The sequence below is a fragment of the Monodon monoceros genome, unplaced genomic scaffold (genome assembly GCF_005190385.1).
Source record: "Monodon monoceros isolate NGI ecotype Baffin Bay Population unplaced genomic scaffold, NGI_Narwhal_1 Super_Scaffold_18, whole genome shotgun sequence".
Taxonomy (NCBI): Eukaryota; Metazoa; Chordata; class Mammalia; order Artiodactyla; family Monodontidae; genus Monodon; species Monodon monoceros.
The window spans coordinates 27,801,392-27,824,794 of record NW_021703774.1 but is presented as its reverse complement, the minus strand read 5'-3'; the positions used below and the strand labels follow the sequence as shown (position 1 = coordinate 27,824,794).

General features: G+C 34.6%; 1 protein-coding gene across 8 annotated transcripts in view; it reads right to left on the bottom strand.

Moving 5' to 3' along the window:
* Positions 1 to 6,146: 6,146 nt before the first annotated feature.
* The window catches only part of CEP170 (centrosomal protein 170), a 140,880-nt gene continuing 123,623 nt past the window's right edge, over positions 6,147 to 23,403 (bottom strand). For 3 of the 8 annotated variants that reach the window (XM_029228168.1, XM_029228163.1, XM_029228166.1), the window contains 6 exons: positions 20,455 to 20,632; positions 18,288 to 18,458; positions 14,437 to 14,525; positions 10,870 to 10,963; positions 10,044 to 10,095; positions 6,377 to 8,468 (listed from right to left, as the gene is read on the bottom strand). In XM_029228168.1, coding sequence (XP_029084001.1) covers positions 8,179 to 8,468; positions 10,044 to 10,095; positions 10,870 to 10,963; positions 14,437 to 14,525; positions 18,288 to 18,458; positions 20,455 to 20,632 — 874 coding nt within the window. In that variant the 3' untranslated portion in view covers positions 6,377 to 8,178. Of the gene's footprint in view, positions 8,469 to 10,043; positions 10,096 to 10,869; positions 10,964 to 14,436; positions 14,526 to 18,287; positions 18,459 to 20,454; positions 20,633 to 23,403 lie in introns of all 8 variants that reach the window. The other 5 variants (XM_029228167.1, XM_029228169.1, XM_029228170.1 and 2 more) reach the window with 5 other exon arrangements.

Below are 23,403 nucleotides of genomic sequence, written 5' to 3'. Positions count from 1 at the left end.
CGTTCAGGACATTGGTCCACCAGAGACCTCCAGGCTCCATGTAATATCAAATAGCAAAAGCTCGCCCAGAGATCTCCATCTCAGTGCTAAGACCCAGCATCACTCAACGACCAGCAAGCTCCATTGCTGGGCACCCTATGCCGAACAACTAGCAAGACAGGAACACAGCCCCACCCATTAGCAGAGAGGCTGCCTAAAATCATAATAAGGCCACAGACACCCCAAAACACACCACCGGACGTGGACCTGCCCACCAGAAAGACAAGATCCAGCCTCATCCACCAGAACACAGTCACTAGTCCCCTCTAACAGGAAGCCTACACAACCCACTAAACCAAACTTAGCCACTGGGGGCAGACACCAAAAACAAGGGGAACTATGAACCTGCAGCCTGCAAAAAGGAGATCCCAAACACAGTAAGTTAAGCAAAAAGAGAAGACAGAGAAACACACAGCAGATGAAGGAACAAGGTAAAAACCCACCAGACCAAACAAATGAAGAGGAAATAGGTACTCCACCTGAAAAAGAATTCAGAGTAATGATAGTAAAGATGATTTAAATCTTGGAAATGTGATGGAGAAAATACAAGAAACATTTAACGAGCACCAAAAGAACTAAAGAGCAAACAAACAATGATGAACAACACAATAAATGAAATTAAAAATTCTCTAGAAGGAATCAATAGCAGAATAACTGAGGCAGAAGAATGCATAAGTGACCTCGAAGATAAAACAGTGTAAATAACTACTGCAGGGTAGAATAAAGAAAAAGAATGAAAAGAATTGAGGACAGTCTCAGAGACCTCTGGGATAACATTAAAAGCACCAACATTTGAATTATAGGGGTCCGGGAAGAAGAGGAGAAAAAGAAAGGGACTGAGAAAATATTTGAAGAGATTATAGTTGAAAACTTCCCTAATATAGGAGAGGAAATACTTAATCAAGTCCAGGAAGCACAGAGTCCCATACAGGATAAATCCAAGGAGAAACATGCCAAGACACATATTAATCAAACTATCAAAAATTAAATACAAAAAAAATATTAAAAGCAGCAAGGGAAAAACAACAAATAACATACAAGTGAATCCCCATAAGGTTAACAGCTGATGTTTCAGCAGAAACTCTGCAAGCCAGAAGGGAGTGGCAGGACATATTGAAAGTGATGAAAGGGAAAAACCTACAACCAAGATTATTCTACTCAGCAATGATCTCATTCAGATTTGACGGAAAAATTAAAACCTTTACAGACAAGCAAAAGCTAAGAGAATTCAGCAAAAACAAACCAGCTTTATTTTTTATTTTTTGCGGTATGCGGGTCTCTCACTACTGCGGCCTCTCCCGCTGTGGAGCACAGGCTCCGGACGCGCGGGCTCAGCGGCCATGGTTCATGGGTCCAGCCGCTCCATGGCATGTGGGATCTTCCTGGACCGGGGCACGAACCCGTGTCCCCTGAGCGGCAGGCAGACTCTCAAACACTACGCCACCAGGAAAGCCCTCCAAACCAGCATTATAACAAATGCTAAAGGAACTTCTCTAGGCAAGAAACAAAAGAGAAGGAAAAGACCTACAATAACAAAACCAAAACAACTAAGAAAATGGTAATAGGAACATAAATATCAATAATTACCTTAAATGTAAATGGATTAAATGCTCCAGCCAAAAGACATAGACTGGCTGAATGGATACAAAGACCCATATATATGCTATCTACAAGAGACCCACTTCAGACATGGGACACATACAGACTGAAGGTGAGGGGATGGAAAAAGATATTCCATGCAAATGGAAATCAAAAGAAAGCTGGAGTAGCAATTCTCATATCAGACAAAACAGACTTTAAAATAAAGACTATTACAAGAGACAAAGAAGGACACTACATAGTGATCAAGGGATCAATACAAGAATATATAACAATTGTAAATACTTACGCACCCAACATAGGAGCACCTCAATACATAAGGCAAATGTGAACAGCCATAAAAGGGGAAATCGACAGTAACACAATCATAGTAGGGGAATTTAACAACCCGCTTTCACCAATGGACAGATCATCCAAATTGAAAATAAATAATGAAACACAAGCTTTAAATGATACATTAAACAAGATGGACTTAATTGATATTTATAGGACATTCCATCCAAAAACAACAGAATAAACTTTCTTCTCAAGTGCTCATGGAACATTCTCCAGGATACATCATATTGTGGGTCACAAATCAAGCCTTGGTAAATTTAAGAAAATTAAAATCATATCCAGTATCTTTTCCAACCACAACACTATGAGACAAGATATCAATTACAGGAAAAAAATCTGTAAAAAACACAAACAAATGGAGGCAAAACAGTACACAACTTAATAACCAAGAGATCACTGAAGAAATCAAAAGAGGAGATCAAAAAATACCTAGAAACAAATGACAATGAAAGCACAACGACCCAAAACCTATGGGATGCAGCAAAAGTAGTTCTAAGAGGGAATTTTACAGCAATAAAATCCTACCTTAAGAAACAAGAAACACCTCCAATAAACAACCTAACCTTACACCTAAAGCAATTAGAGAAAGGAGAACAAAAAAACCCCGAAGTTAGCAAAAGGAAAGACATCATAAAGATCAGATCAGAAATAAATGAAAATGAAATGAAGGAAACAACAGCAAAGATCAATAAAACTAAAAGCTGGTTCTTTGAGAAGATAACTAAAATTGATAAACCATTAGCCAGACTCATCAAGAAAAAGAGGAAGAGGACTCAAATCAATAAAATTAGAAATGAAAAAGGAGAAGCAACAACTGACATTGCAGAAATACAAAGGATCATGAGGGATTACTACAAGCAAATATATGCCAGTAAAATGGACAACCTGGAAGAAATGGACAAATTCTTAGAAAAGCCAACCTTCCGAGACAGAACCAGGAAGAAACAAAATATAAACAGACCAATTACAAGCACTGATATTGAGACTGTGATTAAAAATCTTCCAGGGGTTTCCCTGGTGGCGCAGTGGTTGAGAGTCTGCCTGCCGAAGCAGGGGACACGGGTTCGTGCCCCAGTCCGGGAGGATCCCACATGCTGCGGAGCGGCTGGGCCCATGAGACGTGGCCGCTGAGCCTGCGCGTCCGGAGCCTGTGCTCCGCAACGGGAGGGGCCACAACAGTGAGAGGCCCGCGTACCGCAAAAAAAAAAAATCTTCCAACAAACAAAAGTCCAGGACCAGATGGCTTCACAGGCGAATTCTATCAAACATTTAGAGAAGAGCTAACACCTATCCTTCTCAAACTCTTCCAAAGTATAGCAGAGGGAGCAATACTCCCAAACTCATTCTATGAGACCCCCATCACTCTGATACCAAAACCAGACAATGACTTCACAAAGAAAGAAAACTACAAGCCAATATCACTGATGAACATAGATGCAAAAATCCTCAACAAAATACTAGCAAACAGCACATTCAAAGGATCATACACCATGATGAAGTGGGGTTTACTGAAGGAATGGAATGATTCTTCAATATACGCAAATCAATGTGATACACCATATTAACAAATTGAAGGATAAAAAACATATGATCATCTCAATAGATGCAGAAAAAGCTTTTGACAAAATTCAACACCCGTTTATGATAAAAACCCTCCATAAAGTAGGCATAGAGGGAACTTTCCTCAACATAATAAAGGCCATATTTGACAAAACCACAGCCAACATCATTCTCAATGGTGAAAAACTGAAACCATTTCCACTAAGATCAGGAACAAGACAAGGTTGCCCACTCTCACCACTATTATTCAACACAGTTTTGAAAGTTTTAGCCACAGCAATCAGAGAAGAAAAAGAAATAAAAGGAATACAAATCAGAAAAGAAGTAAGGCTGTCACTGTTTGCATATGACATAATACTATACACAGAGGATCCTAAAGACTCTACCAGAGAACTACTAGAGTTAATCAATGAATTTGGTAATGTAGCAGGATACAAAATTAATGCACAGAAATCTCTTGCATTCCTATACACTAATGATGAAAAATCTGAAAGAGAAATTAAGGAAACACTCCCACTTACCATTGCAACAAAAACAATAAAATAGCTAGGAATAAATCTACCTAAGGAGACAAAAGACCTATATGCAGAAAACTGTAAGACACTGATGAAAGAAGTTAAAGATGATACAACAGGTGAAGAGATATACCATGTTCTTGGATTGGAAGAATCAACATTGTGAAAGTGACTATACTACCCAAAGCAATCTACACATTCAATGCAATCCCTATCAAACTGCAAATGGCATTTTTCACAGAACTAGAACAAAAAATTTCACAATTTGTATGGAAACACAAAAGACCCCGAATAGCCAAAGCAATTGGCTTTTTTTTTTTTTAGCAATTGGCTTTGAGAAAGAAAACGTTGAGAAAGAAAAATGGAGCTGGAGGAATCAGGCTCCCTGACTTCAGACTATATTACAAAGCTACAGTAATCAAGACAGTATGGTACTGGCACAGAAACAGAAATATAGATCAATGGAACAGGATAGAAAGCTCAGATAAACACACGCACATATGGTCACCTTATCTTTCAGAAAGGAGGCAAGAATATACAATGGAGAAAAGACAGCCTCTTAAATAAGTGGTGATGGAAAAACTGGACAGGTACATGTAAAAGAATGAAATTAGAACACTCCCTAACACCATACACAAAAATAAACTCGAAATGGATTAAAGACCTAAATGTAAGGCCAGACACCATCAAACTCTTAGAGGAAAACATTGGCAGAACACTCTATGACATAAATCACAGCAAGATCCTTTATGACCCACCTCCTAGAGAAATGGAAATAAAAACAAAAATAAACAAATGGGACCTAATGAAACCTAAAAGCTTCTGCACAGCAAAGGAAGCCATTAACAAGACGAAACGACAACCCTCAGAATGGGAGAAAATATTTGCAAATGAAGCAACTGACAAACGATTAATCTCCAAAATTTACAAGCAGCTCATGCAGCTCAATATCAAAAAAACAAACAACCCAATCCAAAAAATGGGCAGAAGACCTAAATAGAAAATTTTCCAAAGAAGATAGAGATATAAAGGATTTTGTAGGGCAAGGAATCAGAGAAGGTTTTCTGAAGAAAAACAGGAAGGAGAACCACTTCACAGTCATAGACCACTTGGATTAGAAGGGACTTGGATATCAAGATGCTTTCATTCTGCAGATCAGAAGATATAGAAACACATTTTTAGGTAGTGAGGAATGGGTCTGGAGCCTAAGCTTCTAAGTCTAGTTTCCTTTCAAAAGTTAGGATCCTGTCAGGCAGAGACATATATGGCAAGCAAAACCAAAGACAGATGAAGGAAGCAAAACAGCACAGACATTTTAAAATACAGTATACCCAGGAAATAGAGATTATTAATTTAGAAGGAAGAAACACGTGTATATATAGTGGGGGAAGGGAAGGGGAAAATGTAAGTATGTGGCACAGCCCTTTGCTGTGGCCCAGTCAAGTGAGGGAAGCTTTATGGAGAGGTCGGTGGGACTCTGAAGAATGGAAGGAATGTGTATAAGCAGGAAGGAAGGGGAGGAAGAAGCAGTACACAGAGCGTTGAAGAAGCTCCAGACTGTCAGGAACTCATGGTGGAGAGTCTGTATCAGGTGTACACTGACATAAAAAAAGAGCCACATTATGGAAAGCCTAAAAAGGTCAGGCCGAGAAACAGAATGCTGAATGATAACATTTTTATTATTGTTAACAGGGAAATATTCAAGACTCTTGGCAATGAATGATACGATGAAAGAAAATGAGTCCAAATGAATAGTTCTTAAATTTAAGATGTATTTTAAATTCTTCTTTGTTCCCCAAATATATCATTGTCATAAAGCTTTCTGATGACTCCAGGCCAGCTAAAAATAAGGGCTGTGCATGTACCTATTACATTAGCGTATTAAGCTAAGAGAATTAAATTTGCTATAATTTGCTAAGAAAATATTTTCTTCTTTAGCCCAAAATAGGATGAAGTTTTACAGTTACCACATATTAATTAAAACTGAAGAATTTCTTCTTTTGCTAAACCTTGGAAAATGATATACAATTATTATATAAATTGATGAAGTATTAGCAATCCAGATGGTAGAAGAAATAAAATGTACAATCAACTGCATAAAGTTCCAGAAACACTTTATTTAAAAATGGAGTTGTAAATGCATAACAAAATAACATAAGTAATAAAGGTAACAAAAATAAATAAGGAGAATAATGTATTCATACAAAATAAAAATAACATAGTAAAAGGCCAAATGTTTGTAATTGAACAAAACTGTGTAAACACTTAAATGATAATGTAAGTAGAATAGATGCTAATATTTTCCTAAACAACTCCTTACCTTCTACTTCCATGTTGATATAATCAGTACTCAAACATTAAACAAAGAGGAAACAATGGTGATTACTTTGTCGTACTTTTTCTTCAAATGGATTGACCCTGTTTTAATGTTTCACTTATTTCTTCAAAGCAATTGTATCTTTCCATTCATGCTCTTTAAAATCATTTTTTCAGTCTTCCTTTATTAGACAGAATTGGGAATTTAGGTTTACAAGGACAACAGTCCATTTACCCTTTTTTTTTTTTAATTTAAAGAAAAATATGAGATCCATCTTACAACAGACTTTTGTTTTTACATCTCTACAAAACAGTTTTTTTGCATCTTTAACTGGCCCAACAGTACAGGATTTTTAAAACTCCTGTAAAGTTTTGAAGTGAACAGAGCTACTTTCTTAAAACAAATGTAGCACAGGATTATTGCTGAAATATTAAAGCGTATTTCATAAAAGTTGCAAAAGTTGTAGTTTTAACCTTTATAGACTGATGGGGTCAAGGTCTACTAATAATATTTAACTGAATTAATAAGATACACCCAAATTATAGTGTTCTGGCAACATAAAGATAATTACTTTCTTTTTAAACTTATCCAAATGTGAACTTACTGGAAGGAGAAAAAACAAGTTTATAGAAGATACTTTTCATAAGCTTCCTGTTTAGCAAAGGCCCAAAGCCTTGGTCATTGTTGCCTTGCAGGGTCCTTATAAATGTACACGACTGAGACAGGATTTACTACTGGGTCCTACAGGGAAACACACAGAAGCAACTTATCGCTTGGGAATGAAACTATCCACTAATCTTATGACTACTGGTTCTCCAAGTTTCCTAATGCCAAAAATTTTAACTTCATGATCATTTCAAGGGAAAAATTTTTTCAACCGTCACATATAAACTTGGTAACACAGGACCAATATACATGTTCTTAGTTTTAAAAATATACTCCACCTAAACTGTCTAGTTTAATCCTTCTAGTTATTTGCCCTAAAATGAGACAAAATCTTACTTTCATTAAAAAAAAATGGTAAAAAGTGCCAAATTCATCTTTTTTAAAGTGGAGTAAAACACTGTGGGGTTAAAACAAATACAGTTATCAATATCCTATATACAAAAAAAAAAAAAAAGATGGTTAGTCCTTACTGACATATAGATATGTCCACCTACCACTCCCAGCAAATCTTAGTGCAAACGTTAACAGTTCATCTCCATAAACCCCAAGAAAATTTACGCAGCAACAAAGTTATATAAATCACATATATGTTGGAAAATTTTAGAACACAAGAAGGACTGTTTTGAAAGGTCAGTTTGACTGTGGAGAGTAATATGTCATTGTATCCAATGGTAATGAATACTAATATAAACCCTATTATTTAAGAAGCAAATATAAGTGTTTAACAAATCTGTACAGATGAAGAGGAAGTCCATTTCAGGGAGCAGCTTGGCACAGGATACATGGGGGTCAGAAATGTTGGGTATTTAGTTTGCTTGTAGGTCACAGCATGGCTTAAAGAAAAAAAACAAAGATCTATGAAGGGAAAGGATGCAATTATCAAATTCAATTTGAAAATCATAAAACCACAAAATGTGAAACTGTCACAATCTGAGTTTTCCTCTATGTGCATCAAATGGTTATCTAAATGGTTTGAAAGGATTACTATGACTCCACATTATAGATAAAAAATAAATAAAATTAAGAAGACAGAGATAACAAGATTGTAGTTGACCAAGCTTTCTTATTTTGTATAAGTCAACACTATGTTGCTTCCAATACTCCTAGTCATTCCACAGGTAATTATTTCTAACAAGCAAGAGAAAGTCATTCATGTACTATAACATCTTCCTCTTCCCCATCAGGGTTGAACCTATTGAAATGTATACTGAAATCAGCCTCAGATTCGGCATTCTCAAATTCAGCTGAGACTGAAACAGCAGCAGGATGAAGAACCCTAGCTTCTGGTTGGCAAAGTGTCGGTGTCTGACCCGGGCTGCTGTGGTTATTCACAGGACTGGACTTCTGTTTTGATGGAGATGGCAAGATAGCACTGGGAAATCCCATGTTGTTCAGAGCTTCCAGAGTTCCATCTGGGTCAATCATAGCATTGATTGCTGAAAGAAAAAAAAAGAAATAGAGGGAAAAAGATATAATTGTAGATACAGTTAAATCTGGATATGAATATTGCTTGTGACTTGGATAACATTTCAATTACTGATGCTTATATGAGCTTAAATTTGGCTAATCCTTTCAATTCTGTATTTTAAACCCCACTTTCAGGAATTCTGGGGCTGATCTATATTGTGGATTATAAAAACCTAAAAGCTTTCTATGGTCCCTTGAGTAGGCTACTTATGGGCATCTGAGCCTGCTGGAAGACTAGGATTTGGAGATATGGAATTCAGGAAAGATCTTTTTGATATATGCTTTAATCATTATAAGAGGATGATGAAAATATTGGTTATGATTTAAAGAAACACTCCTGGCCTTATTTATTATTATTACTCAGATAATTGGAGATTGGTTGCTAAAACGTGGTTCAGAGTAACCTGAAAGTTGAGGAGGCCGAAGTAATTATCAGCACACTCTGAATCCTACCACAGCATGTTGTCCTTCATCCTGGTGAGAGTGCTAGGGTATTAGCCATGTACAAGTATATGTACCACTGGGCCATAAAGTTCCCCTCATAGTCCAGATACTAATATCCCGTGGCAGCCCCAGCAGGCCAAATAGACCTTGCTACCTCATGGGAAGGGCCAGATAAAAACCAGCTTTCAATCCAAAAGATCCTTGCGTGGACAAGGGAAAATCTTGGACAGTGATTTTCAACTTGGCATTGGGTAGAGTGGGGAGTTGGGAGAAAGAAGCACCATAGAGACAAGAATTATTCAAGAGGTCCTTTTAACAGCATACTCCCTCCTACCAGCTAATAATCACGTAAACAAGCCACTTTGCCTCATGGGGGTTATACTATAACCCTTAGGTGTGCTAAGGCTGCAAAACGGTTAAGAATCACTTAGTTGGACCAACATATCATGCCTCTGATAATTCAATCGACAAAGACAGTAGAATTAGAAACTGACTCTGGAATCTGCTTGTTGTACCACTGGGGACTTCTACGTCAAGACACACATAGGCATAAATGCATAATTAAAGATCTGACATACACCAAAAACAATGTCCCTGTTGAAGTTTAGGAGGCCAACAGTCTCTTTCTTTTTCTTCTCTACCTCCTCCTTCTGGTCCCTGTGTCCAATATGCACTCATTTCTTGTAGTTTATCCAAATTATTATTATTTATATTATAACATAAGTTCACTTGGGTTATACCATATATACAATTTAAGAATTATCAAATCAAGTAAACAATGCTAATTGTCAATAAGCATTTTCAGCTACATATACATATTTTAATATCTTATATATTTTTCATATACTATATATAATACTATGAATTATAACTTCTAGCCTATGTGCCTAGAATTTAACTTTATTATATTTTTAATTATTTATACTGGTTTTAATACTTTTCTTTTATGAGTAATTTGAATATGTAGAATGTTATACCTTTATCCATACATAATTACACTTAATCAGTGTTCTAATACTTAATAATATTTTAGAAATACCACTTAGAATGTACTTGTCCCAAATTGTTAGCTCTTTACACTTAATCAGTAGTAAATTTACCTTGTAGCTGCTTTTCAACTCTTTTTAGCTCTTGTAAGATAGAAGAAATCTCCTGTAGCGAAAGCAATGAAAAAAATTAGCTTACTTTAATTAAAACATTTTTATTTGATTTGATAAGCAATGAACCTCACACTAATCTTATTTGGAATCCTTAATTATTATTGACATGGCACCACATCTGTAGCAACAGGATATGAAATAATTCATGATATCCAGTAAACAAGATTCAAATTTTAAAATCTTTAATGTTGAAACAGATTTTTTTTTTCAATGAGATGACAGAAAATGAAAAGTTCAAGATAATAATAATAACAATAAGCAAACAATAACAATAAGCAAAGATTCTGAAAAACTTGTATTGATCACTCTTGCAACGACTTTGTAAAAGTGCTTAAGGATTTTCTTTGGAAAATGTATAAACTGCAACCTTGGTTTTAGGATGACTTCCTGAACAATAAAAATCTGTACAAATTCTTGAGGAGGAGACAAGCAATCTATTAAGTAAATAGAAATGACTGATGTCAACTTATATTTGAGTTTGGCTCCTATTTCAAAATTGCTTATTTATAACATATAATTATTACAAGAACAAGAGTATATAACAGTGAGAAACATAAAAGGTTCCTCCATACCCTCTGCAACTTTGAAGCAGTCAACATTTTAAATCCCTGTGAGAGACAATTGAAGGCATAAAATTCCCCAAATTTGTGCACTTATATCTTCTTTTATAAATGTAAACCAACAGTTTAAAAATAAGCATATCATTCCCTGAAAACAAAACCTTACTTTAAAAAAATGTTTTAATATTCAAGAAAAATGATCATACCATGCTTGAGGTTTTCACAATAGGGACTTCACTTTCAGCTCTTAACTTGCTTTCTATTTCATCCCAATTCCGATCTTTGTCTTTAAATAATATTCTATAAATAAAAAAAATAAGCATTTTACTTTTCATATTTTAAAAACTTATCACATTTTTCATGATAATACAAAAGCAATGTATCTTTTCAAAGCTACACAAGAATTAAAAAAAACACTAAGTGTTAACACGAACTGTGAATTAAATACTGAGCCAACATTACCAATAAACTCATTTATGTGAGAGATTTGTACTAATAAAGTAACTGACTGGTTATGAATACACACATAAACCCTTTAGTACTTATCTCATTCTTTACTGAAAACCAAATATAAAACAAATGTAGATGAATAACCCCAAAACTTTATCTAATACTTGTAATTAACCATATAACCACCTTTTATAACAAAAACACAACTTCATTCATATAGAACGTACGCAGTGTAAATATAAGATGAAAATAGGTTGAATTAGGTATAAACAACTGTGTCTGTTAAGACCTCTTTAAATAGGAAAAGGCTTCATATTGATTGAACAAAGCGTGTACATTATTTCAAAGGTTGAAAACTAGAGTACTTATGCTGCTTTTCTTTAAAAATCCTAATTCATGTTAGTATATTTGTACATAATAACCTATTAAGAGTTAAGACACCATCCTTTTGACAAAAACAATTGCTAATAAAGATCCTTATGCTCAAAATTAATTTCAAGTATCTTAACTTATAAAATAAAGGACCACAAAATTTTGACTTGTCTTTCAAATGTGGTATGCTTCTCTCTTCAATCTAGAAGACACGATTCGGCAGCTTTAGAGAGCTGTAAATACTAGGTACCTTTTTAGTTTCTATTTGAATTTCGTCATTGGGCTTGGAAATCTAGTTTAACTGCTTTATATAAAAACCAACACTGTACCGGAAAGTAAAGTATTACTATTAGAAGCTGATCAGTATTTAAGTAGTAAACTAAATTACATTTTTATTTGTATTTCTTCAAAGTTCAATGTGCTAGGTTCAACTTATTTAAAAACATGAAATTCATAAACATCTAATCAAGTCTGGAACATCAACAATTACAAATAACCATACTTAAAAAGGCAACAATGGTTCCAGAATCCTATATAAGAATATTCTTCTGATCTGTTAAAATTTCTATACCCAAAAGACTAAACATCCTTGCCAACTATCTAAGAGCTGTTATCCTAATGACTATGATATTAAGGCATAAGAAATTATTATGTGCTCTATAAAAGAGTCCTTACAGCTTATAGCATTAGGATTGGTGAAAGTAAGAAAACAATGACTATTTTCATGGACCAACTTAGAATTACAATGGACTCATACAATACAAAAAGTCTGTGCTTAGCCACACTGAAAATTCAGTGAATTTTGCCAGAAGGTGGTTACTGAGTATAATGCTTGTGCTTTTTCAAATTGTTAAACCATACATATTTCACCTTTGCTGAAAATGTCTTTCTTAGAATTGTCACCTGAGGTTCCTAACTCACACACTCACACAAATGTCCCCAGAGTTCTAAGCCACTGAAGGGATAAAAAACTTAAAGACAATATGTCTTTATTGATAAGTTTACCCTTACCAATTTTCACATATAGCTATGAGTTTTAAAGAAGCTTAATTTCCTAGAGAGTCATAATTTAATAATCATTCATCAACAAATAGTAACAAATATTGTACATTCTAGTCACTGTATGTTTAGACAAAGACCCCTACTCTCACGGAACTTACATTCTAGCTCATTTATTTGAGCAGGCAGCTGTCTTTGCTACCTACATGTGATTTGTCTTAATTTCATTATTTTGCTTTACCATCTGTATTTTACTATTCACAACTTCTAATCCATCTAAGTCCAATCACCCCTTTTTATTATTAAAATTTATTTTATTATTTAAAAAATATTTTTATTATTAAAATCATGTTACAAAGAAGTAAAAGGTATAATAACAATATATTTTCACTGGATCTTTCTAAATTAAAAATGTGCACATTTTCAGGTTTATAACTGATTTAGAGAAATTACATTAGTTGCAGGCTCTTCATAAATAACACCATTTTCTAATTTCTGATTGGGCTTATAAATGAGTGCATTATTTTCATTTTAATCATACTCAGTGATTAAGTCATTAGTGCTCTAACATCATCTTAGGTGGAATATTGTGTATGTGTTCCTTTAATGACTACATCACTCCCAAGTTTGCTGATCCCATCTTCTGTCACAAGTAAGAGAGCTCTCCTTCACATGACAAACCATCCTCCTATGATTTACTAATCAGGCATGTGCCCAGAGACAAATGAAGCTCTCCCTTCCCTGGCATAAAGCCCAACTGAAATTTGTAGGAAAAAAAAAAGGTCAGCTTAATCAATTAGTTATTACACATGAATTAACAAACCTTTAGGGCCCAATCATATGCCTACTATTTAATGCTAGGAGACATGCCTTGAGTTTGGCTCAAGTACTCAGTGTAGTTGAAGGTGATGTATAACTGTTATCATTTTGAATTTAATTCCACCAAAGGGATATCCTAAAACTAGAGCATTATGGGAGGGTTATTAACCAAAGGACTAAATTAATGAAATAAACATTGATTAACAGAATCTTATATGGGAATAAAGTCTCCAAATTCAATCACTGATTGAATGATTTTTTGACTGCACATTATTTGTCCAGCACTGTTTTGATGCCCTCACAGCTGAGTGCAGAAGGCAGCCAAGTAAGCAGGTAATTACAATTCACTGGGATAAGCGTAAGAAGGGAAATATAGGATGTGATACTGTGGGAACCCATAGGAAAGGCACTTGAGAAAATTCAGAGAAGGGTTCTTGAGATATTGCCATGCAATTTAAGTCCTGAAGGATGGGAGAGGTGTTGGACACTCGAAAACTGGGTCCAGTTGAGAGGGTTAGGGGATGATGAGAGATGACAATGGACATACTTCATGGAGGGAATTGAGGAATAGAAAATTCAATACAACACAGTCCCTGTACACAAGATTCTGGCTAGCGATGGGGTCAGATACTGAAAAAATTATTGTGATTCAACATGAATAAACAGCAAAGGCATTAGAAAATCTAGTTTTTGACTATCTACGGCCTTTTTACATAAATTTTCTGAGTCTTACACGAGTACTCATTTTGTTCTCTTTACTGATGAGGAAGCTGTAACTAGACTAAAGTTTGAGGTCATAAAAGATGCCCTAAAATTCTGTTAATTTCAAATACTTACTATTATTTTGTGGAAGAGTAAATTTTTCTGATTATTAATAAAATTAATCTAAGTGATTACAGCTGTTAGCTCTCAATTACCAAGGGGCTGATTATTTGGGACATCTGTTCTCTTTTTGTGCCCTTCGTGCTGTCTAGCATATAGCTATAATATCTAAACAGGAAAGAACATGCTAGTGGTAGCAGTAAGGTTCAGTACCATTGACTTCACGAGTTCCCAGAAGCTGTGATAGCAGGCTTGCAGAAAGTGGAACAGATGGTAACAGAAGCAAGGATGTTTGAGTAATACAAAAATACCTGATCTTTCCAGCTGTCTTATCTATGGACTGTCTTATCTTCCTAGAAAACTGAAAGACGGATGACAGCAGCAGATTATCTCCCATGACCTGAAACATGAAAAGAACAAACATTAAAATAGTACTGCTCTATTGGATAACCACCAAGAATACTAGTCACAACTCACTACATTTAGGGGCATTTAATATTTATGCTAATTTTAATAAAGATCAATGAAGAATCTAATTAGAGCAATGTGTAACTAAATTGAGAAAGAAAAGTAAATATTAACAAAGGAGTTCTTTTTTGTTAAATAACTTGTCAAGTTTCCCTATTATTTTCATCATATAACTTTCAAAAAACAATCCGTATTATCTAATCTTCAGTTACTATCATGATCCTGTCCCCCATGCTTCCAATTCAAATGATCATAAATGGGAAAATATAAGTAATTTATTATCTTTCAGTGTCTGACCCCTTCGCTAGCCAGAATCTTGTGTATAGGGACTGTGTTGTATTGAATTTTCTATTCCTCAATTCCCTCCATGAAGTATGTCCATTGTCATCTCTCATCATCCCCTAGCCCTCTCAACTGGACCCAGTTTTCGAGTGTCCAACACCTCTCCCATCCTTCAGGACTTAAATTGCATGGAAATATCTCTAAGAACCCTTCTCTGAATTTTCTCAAGTGCCTTTCCTATGGGTTCCCACAGTATCACATCCTATATTTCCCTTCTTACGCTTATCCCAGTGAATTGTAATTACCTGCTTACTTGGCTGCCTTCTGCACTCAGCTGTGAGGGCATCAAAACAGTGCTGGACAAATAATGTGCAGTCAAAAAATCATTCAATCAGTGATTGAATTTGGAGACTTTATTCCCATATAAGATTCTGTTAATCAATGTTTATTTCATTAATTTAGTCCTTTGGTTAATAACCCTCCCATAATGCTCTAGTTTTAGGATATCCCTTTGGTGGAATTAAATTCAAAATGATAACAGTTATACATCACCTTCAACTACACTGAGTACTTGAGCCAAACTCAAGGCATGTCTCCTAGTATTAAATAGTAGGCAAATATTCACCAAATAATATGCACACAGAGATCAAGAAGATTATAATCCTTGTTCTCCACAGTGGGAAAGATAATTTTTAAAATTTACTCAAAATAATAAGTTTTAATGATGGGGGTTGTTACCACCCCAGTTGAACTTTATGGGCAAAACCAAGGGTTAGCAAACTTCTGTAAAGGGCCAGAGAGTGAAGACTGGGGCCATATGGTCTCTGTCACAACTATGCACCTCATTATAGCAAAAGCAGCTACATTATAGCAAAAGCAGCTGTGTCATAATAAGACTTTATTTACAAAACCAGGTGGTAGGCTGAATTTGGCCAGCATCCTGTAGTTTGCCAAGAGCTAAACCATGAAAGGCACAGCTAGTGTGGAATGCTAGAAAAAGGACTGAACTTGGGACTAGATATGGGTTCTAAAATCAGTTCCTTACATTGTCAGAACTATATCTAGACTCTGTAAAAAAAAACCCAGAAAATAAGATACGGCCTTGGCTGTTAAGGTGCTTTAAACACTGGTAGGGGAAATAACAACAACATACAGGAAATATTATTAAGTATTTTTATAAAAACAATGTAAATAAGTACTAATTGTGATTCACTGCTTTACGAATTCTAATGAAAGGGAGTTCAGTGAGCGGTGGCATTAATAAGGAAAGTATCATGGAAAACCAGAACTTGAGTATGATAAGTATTTGAATTTAGTGAGGGATAAAAGGTAACTTAGGGTGTGAAAAGCAACATAAAGACAATGAAAGGCTAAATAAGCATAGTGGTATTTTGTGAGCCTTGAGAAAAAAGGCCAAATAAGAGTAGAAGACATATATTAATTAGGAAGGAGTGAGAAAGGGCAGGGTAGTCTATGGTAGATTATAACATAGAAAGGATATCTCTCTTTTCTATGTCATAGAGTTCAGTATCACAATGTATTAAATTTTTTTCTGATTATCAACTATGAGATAACTATCAATCTAAATGTTTCCATTCTCTTTAAAAATATAAATTTCTATAGTTTTATTACATTTAGAGGAATTTTTCTTCCTAGACCTCAGGACAAGTAAGTATGAATAAGATTAGAGAATGGGCCCTTTCTCTGAAAGCAAGAACAACTTATCAACTATCAGGACAAAGAAAGTGTGTTCTAAAACCATCTAGCATATTATAATTGCAGCTATGGAACTAGCTACAGTGCTTCTCCATCAGGTAGATTTTTTTCTACTCTGTACTACTGCAAACATATATATTCTTATACGCTTTTACCTCCAGTTCCGTATATCCAGTAATCCACAGATGTGGTCCTAGCAACAAGAGAGACACATGGAGCAAACCTAAACTCAACCTACAACTTTTAATTGCCCAGCTGAGCAGTACCACCAGTTAACTCACAGGTGTGTGATAAATAAATGCCTATTGCTTTATGCCACTGAGATTTTTGTGGTCTGTTATAAAGAAACAGCTAACTGCTATAATCTACCTCTAGGTTTTTTCCATTGCAGCTCCCTGTCTCCCTCCACCCAAGGTAAGCAATGTCCTGAATCCCATTTATCATTCCCTTGCTTTCCTTTTTATATAATTTGTTAGATCTATTTCTATCCTAAGTATATATTTTTATTTTATTAATTTGTGACAAAACACATTATATACAATCTTTTGAGAATTACTTTTTTTATTTTGTGTATGGTATGTGGGCCTCTCACTGCCGCGGCCCCTCCCGCCGCGGAGCACAGGCCCCGGACGCACAGGCCCAGCCGCTCCGCGGCATGCGGGACCCTCCCGGACCGGGTCACGAACCCGTGCCCCCCGCATCGGCAGGCGGACTCCCAACCACTGCGCCACCAGGGAAGCCCTACTTTTTTCATTAAACGTTCTATTGCTAAAATTCATCCACATTGTGGCATGTTGCTGTAGTTCATTTGTTTTGATTACTCCATAAATTGTTCAATTTGTGTACATACCAGTTAATACATTCAATTTTCTTCAGATATAAACACTTAGATTGTTTCCAAGTTTTGTTACTGTCACACCGCTATTATAAATATCCTTTTGCATGACTTTTGCTCTCAATGGGAAAGGGTATGCACTAGCAGCAAAACTACTAGACAATGGGCTATGTTTATGCTCAACTTTAGGAAATAATGTCAAGCTGTTTGCCAAAGTGACTGGACCAATTTAACCTCACTAGCAACTATAAGAAATCTTACGTATCCACATCTTCTCCAACATTTAATATTTTAAGACTTTTTTTATTTGTTGCCAATTGAATGAGTATAAAATAATCTCACTGTAGTCTTGAAAAGTATTTCTCTGAACACTCATGAAGTTGAACATCTCTTCATAGGCCCTGGGTATTTTCAGTGAAATGCTGTGCATGTTATTTGCAGATTTTTCTACTGGGCTATTTTTGCCTTTTTAAATTGATTGTAGGAGTTCTGATATATTCTGTATACTAATCCCTTGTTGCCTATATGTTTCACATAGTCCTTTAACATACTCAAATTTATCAATCTTTTATTAAAGTCAAAACTTTTTGTGCCTTTTAAGAAATCATTCCCTACTGCAATGTTGAAAGATATTTACCTATATTTTACTAAAAAATTTTAAAGTTCTGCTTTTGCCTTTTAGGAACTAAATTCATTTGGAGTTAATTATTTGTATTTGATGTGACGTCAGGATGAAATTCCATTCTACCCATAAGGACAAACACTTTTTTTCCCAGCCCTATATATTGAATAGTTCTCATCTTTTTCCCACCAATGGGGCATGCCTCCTTTGCCATTTGTTAAAGTTTATGGTTTACTCACTTCATCCCTGCTCCAGGTTCTCCGCCTTGTAATAGTTAAGTGATCAGGAGGCTCTGTTGGTTGAGGTCTTGGATCACTAGACCGACAGTTGTTTCCTTCTGGTGTTTTAGAATGAACTAATGGAGGGATCTTCCGGAAGTTGAGGCTTTCATCAAAAACACGATCAACTAACTAATAGGACAAAAGCAAATCCTTATGAGCACAGAGTAATTTGGAAAAATATAGATATTGGCATTATAGTTTTTATAATTAGACAGAAGTCATTCCATTCTCAGGTAGTAATAGAAGCATGAAATCTTCAATAAACCAATTACTTTCTTTTTATAAGCACTTCAAAGGTGTCTGTTTTATAAAATAAATGTTCATCTACATCGATTTTCAAAATCCAAAATATGTAACTATGTTAAATTTGAGTCTTCCATGGATAAGGTTTCCCCTAAATGGAAAACACAGATGGTAAATAGAAAAAACTGAGCCATGTAGATGGACAAGGAGTTCATTTTACTCACATTGCCTTGCCCATGTAAAATAATCTTTCTTTTTCTTTTAGTTTCCTATCTTGCTTTTTTCCTTCTTTTCTCCCCAAATCCAGGTGCCAAATTTCTTCACAGATAAATAAATTGCAAATTATAATTAAGTTTCCAAAAAAAAAGTTTTTTTTTAATTCACAAAGTAAGTATTTTTTTGGTCTTAGATAAACTTTTAGCAATGTTACAGAAATGACATATTCCAGTACAAATGATATACTGCCATCTACAGTGCAAATTATACACATACGGTACAAAGTAGCTCAGGTTTACTGAAGAAGGAATAAACTCTAGTACAATAATAAGAAATAAAGCCAAAAGGAAAAAATGGAAGTCTACTCAATGAAATGTTTGAAAAATTTTACTGGGTCTGAGTGAAGGTACAATCATGTTAGGTAAAATTTAGTTAGACAGCTGTGAAAATAATATCTTCATCATTTAAAGTGTACCAGAAGAATTGTGTATGTCTTGCCACCAAGAGGATTCTTTTGTTTTTCACCAATAAGAATGATTTTTATATACATTTACAATTGATCACTGTGGTAACAAAATTCTACACAGGTTGATGAAACATCATTTACCAAATTAGACAACACATAAAGGGGAAAAAAAACAACCAAAAAATGACCATTAAAGAATAAGATTATAAAGGTGACAAAAAGCAACTGAAGAAAATTTTAGTAGTACAGTTTACCAGAATTAAATTTGTCAAAGAGGCTAGCCATTTTTGGCTACTACTGAGAACATTATTTTATAAAATTAAGGGAGTGGAATGAATCATCAATATTAGGGGCTGGCAAATTTTTTCTGTAAAAGGTCAGATAATAAATATTTTAGGCTTTGCAGCCATACAGCTTCTGTCCGACTACTCAGTTCTGACGTTGTAGCATAAAACAGCCAGATGATAATTAAACAAATTAGTGTGGCTTTGTCCTAATAAAACTATAATTCATTTTTCAAAATGCCAATCTTTTGTTTGTATCTCTGCACCAAATCAAGAAAGCCAACATGGCCAGAGTACATTATTTTTATATTATATGTTAAAGGCACCTTCTGGAGCCATGTATGTACATGGTGCCCCCAGGAGTGGGAGGGCAGGAGGCCCTGGTTTTGGAAGGGCAATAGTCTATATATGCTAGCTTACATTGCACAGTTCACGAGTGTTTCAAAACTGGATACACATATTTGAGTGTGTGTGTAGGTATATTTCAATTTTTTAAGAATCTTTGTGTATACATATGCATGTGTATATTCATCAACAGAATTATTTAAAGTCGTGAAAACTGTAGAATTTTTCTCTTTCTTTGCTACTAGAGATAACTCCTAGTTAAGAAGCTACGTAAAATTTACAAAAACTTTATACAACTATTTATTATTTATACATTTACCAAATTTGGATTTGCTTTTCAGATACCGTTTATTTTCATATTTTACAAAGTGCTTATTTTAAATCATTTTATAGCTTCATGTTAATAGTAGACAAAATGTTAGCCTTTACTAGTTTTGTTATAAAAACATAAAAGAAACTTGTTAAAGTAAAGTTGGAAAATGCAGAGCTTCATGCAAACAGGAAGGGTGGACGTAACTAAAATAAACTAAGCAAAAAGCTAAAAGCAAAAGAAATAAAGAAAAGAAAGAACCTTATGCATTTCTCCATGAAGATCTCCTACCTCTTCTCTAGTGTCTATGGCAGAGCCAGGGGTGGTGGCAGCAGTGCTTACTGTGGTACTAGGGGCAGTGCCTGATGAAGTCACTGAATCTATCTCTCCTGCTACATCGTTGATTTCCCGAGCAATGAGAGCAAGATCTTGGCTGATCCTGGCAATAATTTTAGAAAAGAAGTTTAATACTTTCAAATAACAGGTCTAGAAACAATCATTTTGATAGAATCAGTTACATAAGTTGTATATTTACTTAAAGATCTGTACTCAAAATTTAAGATTTTTTTGGACATGCTATTAACTATTTGATACTCAAAGTCTTAAACTTTAATTCCAAATATTAATAAAACTAAATTGCACGTCATCTACAAGTTGTCACTTTGAAAAATACATGTTAAATACCTGAAGTAGTGATATATCTTTTAAAAATACACTGTTAATGTTAATGACTATACAGGAGTTCTTAAACTTGGGGGTGGTGAACAGAATTCAAGGAGTCCATGAACTTGAATGAGAAAAGCAATTACAACTTTATTTTCACTACTCTCCTAACTGAAACTTAGCATTTCTTTCAATTATAAATACAAGCAAAAAACAACAGTGGTATTAGCAATACTGCTGATTTTTTGTCAGCAAAAGTAATCACATTATAGTTGCTACAAGTACCTCAAAACACTTAGTCATCACTATTTCAAAATTACTGCAGTTCATTAAACCCACAGCCATAACATTCCATTTAGTATGTTAACAGAGAACCATATATTACTATATACCTTTAAAAATATTTTGATAACTGTATTTCAATATAATTGCATTTCTTTGTCATTCTAAGTATTTTACGTTTATGCATTTAGAAACATTCTTCTGAGAAGGGCTCCCTAAGCTTCCCCAGATGGCCCAAGGGGTGTACGGTACCAAGGTGAGGAACTGTGACATAGCGTGGCACTTTACACCATATACCATACTTCACAGTATACAATTTATGTCATTTGAGGGTCACAAGATAGAGGCAGAGCTTGTGAGGTAGAACCCATCGGATTATGAATAAAGACACATTTTAGGAGAAAATTACTGGCTTGCTCATGACCATACAACTTAGAAGTAGCTAAGACAGGGCCAGATTCCAGGTTTAGAGCTTATTTCCATAAAGCCATTTATTTGTATTTTTAGCTACATGGATTGAAAAATTAAATAATTGTTATTGGTGATAACTGAACATTTTCTAAGTTACGCATCCCCTGTACATGCTCTCTATTTGGCTACTTCCACAGGGAAAGTTTTGGAATGACAATATTTGTAAAGTACCTGTTTTAAGATTCCCAACTCTAAAATCCAAAGCACAAAGTAAGAGTTTTTTAACTTATACAAAATGTGAGCTTGAAAGACTTTCAAGGAATGCAGTAATTGCATAAAAACTTAACTACAGATTTAAAAAGAAAAGCTATGTTGAAGCTATGGCCCAACAGAAGCAGTCTGTGGTCAATTCCTTTTTATTTACCAAAAAATATTTACTGATCTGGCCACTGTGGTAGGCCCTAAGGGCTGCAATGGTGAATAAGCAGACAGGGTCCTTGGCTTCAGAAGCTTAGAATTATATTTTCAAAGAATCAAAACCAATACTTACCATTATATTACAATCAAAACCATTATAAAGAAGCTTTATATTCACCAACTCTAATTCTTACAACCACCTGGTAAGAGAGGTATTAATCAGCTTGTTTTGCAGATGAGGAAAATCAGCCTCAGGAGAGGTTATGCAACTAATTTTTCGGTTAAGGTCACAAACAGTAAGTGGTGTAACCAGATCTTTCTATACGTCACGCTATATCTCATATTACCATTCCACATCTAATTTTTAAAAACTTGTTAACTGTTGATGTAACTCTTTTGAGAATGGGTGTAAACTGTTTCCTTAGATACAATATTCCACTCTTGTAATTTCCTAAAATAAATGAACTAGGATGAGAAACAGAATAACCCAGTTTAATGAGATAAGAAATAGACAACTTTTACTTATCTAACCATCTATTTTATTTTTAAAGTTTTTTATGCAGACATTTGTACGATGAAGCTTCTGATATTTGCAGAAAGCAGTAATGAATTAATTAAAAAAACCCCACAAACAACAGCAATGTCAACATGTTATACAGTAAAACCTGTACTACAATGAACTCTTAATGTATATACCACATATACTGTTCAGTTAGTAGGCATCCGAAAAGCTTTCTTTTAATTTACAAGTATGTTGCGTATATACCAGCTGTTTCTTTGCATGGCAATTCCTATCTTAAAGCTGACTCAATAATACAGACAATTAACTTAATTTAAATCTGCATTGCTTAAAAATCTTAGCACCTACTAAAACCAGTATTAGGAATTCTAAAAGACATATAAAATTATCAAGGAAAAAAAGCCAAAGTTATGAATATCTTCAGAAATAACAGTTTTATGACTCAACATAGAGTATGGATCTATTCATATGGTTTTTCAATCTAGGCTTACAAATTAATTCTGTAATACTTCTAGATTACAGTTATTAGACTATTTTACAATAATGTAGTTCTTTATATCTCTTCTATTCTGTGTTCTTTCTTTGATCTCCAAGTTTATAACCCCTGTTCTTATTCTCAATCTCCACCTCTATAAATCTGCTGAAGGAGGAAATTCTAAAATGAACAGACCTTTTATTTGGAGTTTTGCTTCCATCTGCTTCCTTTGCAATATCAATAAAAACTCAAGCCTTCTAATTAGAAAAATGGATAATTTTCACATTTTATTTTATTACAAAATATGGATAGGAAAACAGTCCTTAAGGAAGGAAATATAGTTTCAGGGTTAAGTTCTATAACATCTGTGTAATTTTGTCTACCTTAGGGTCAGAACCAATAATCCAATTTCAAAAATTTTGTAGAAATGAATATGCATTAT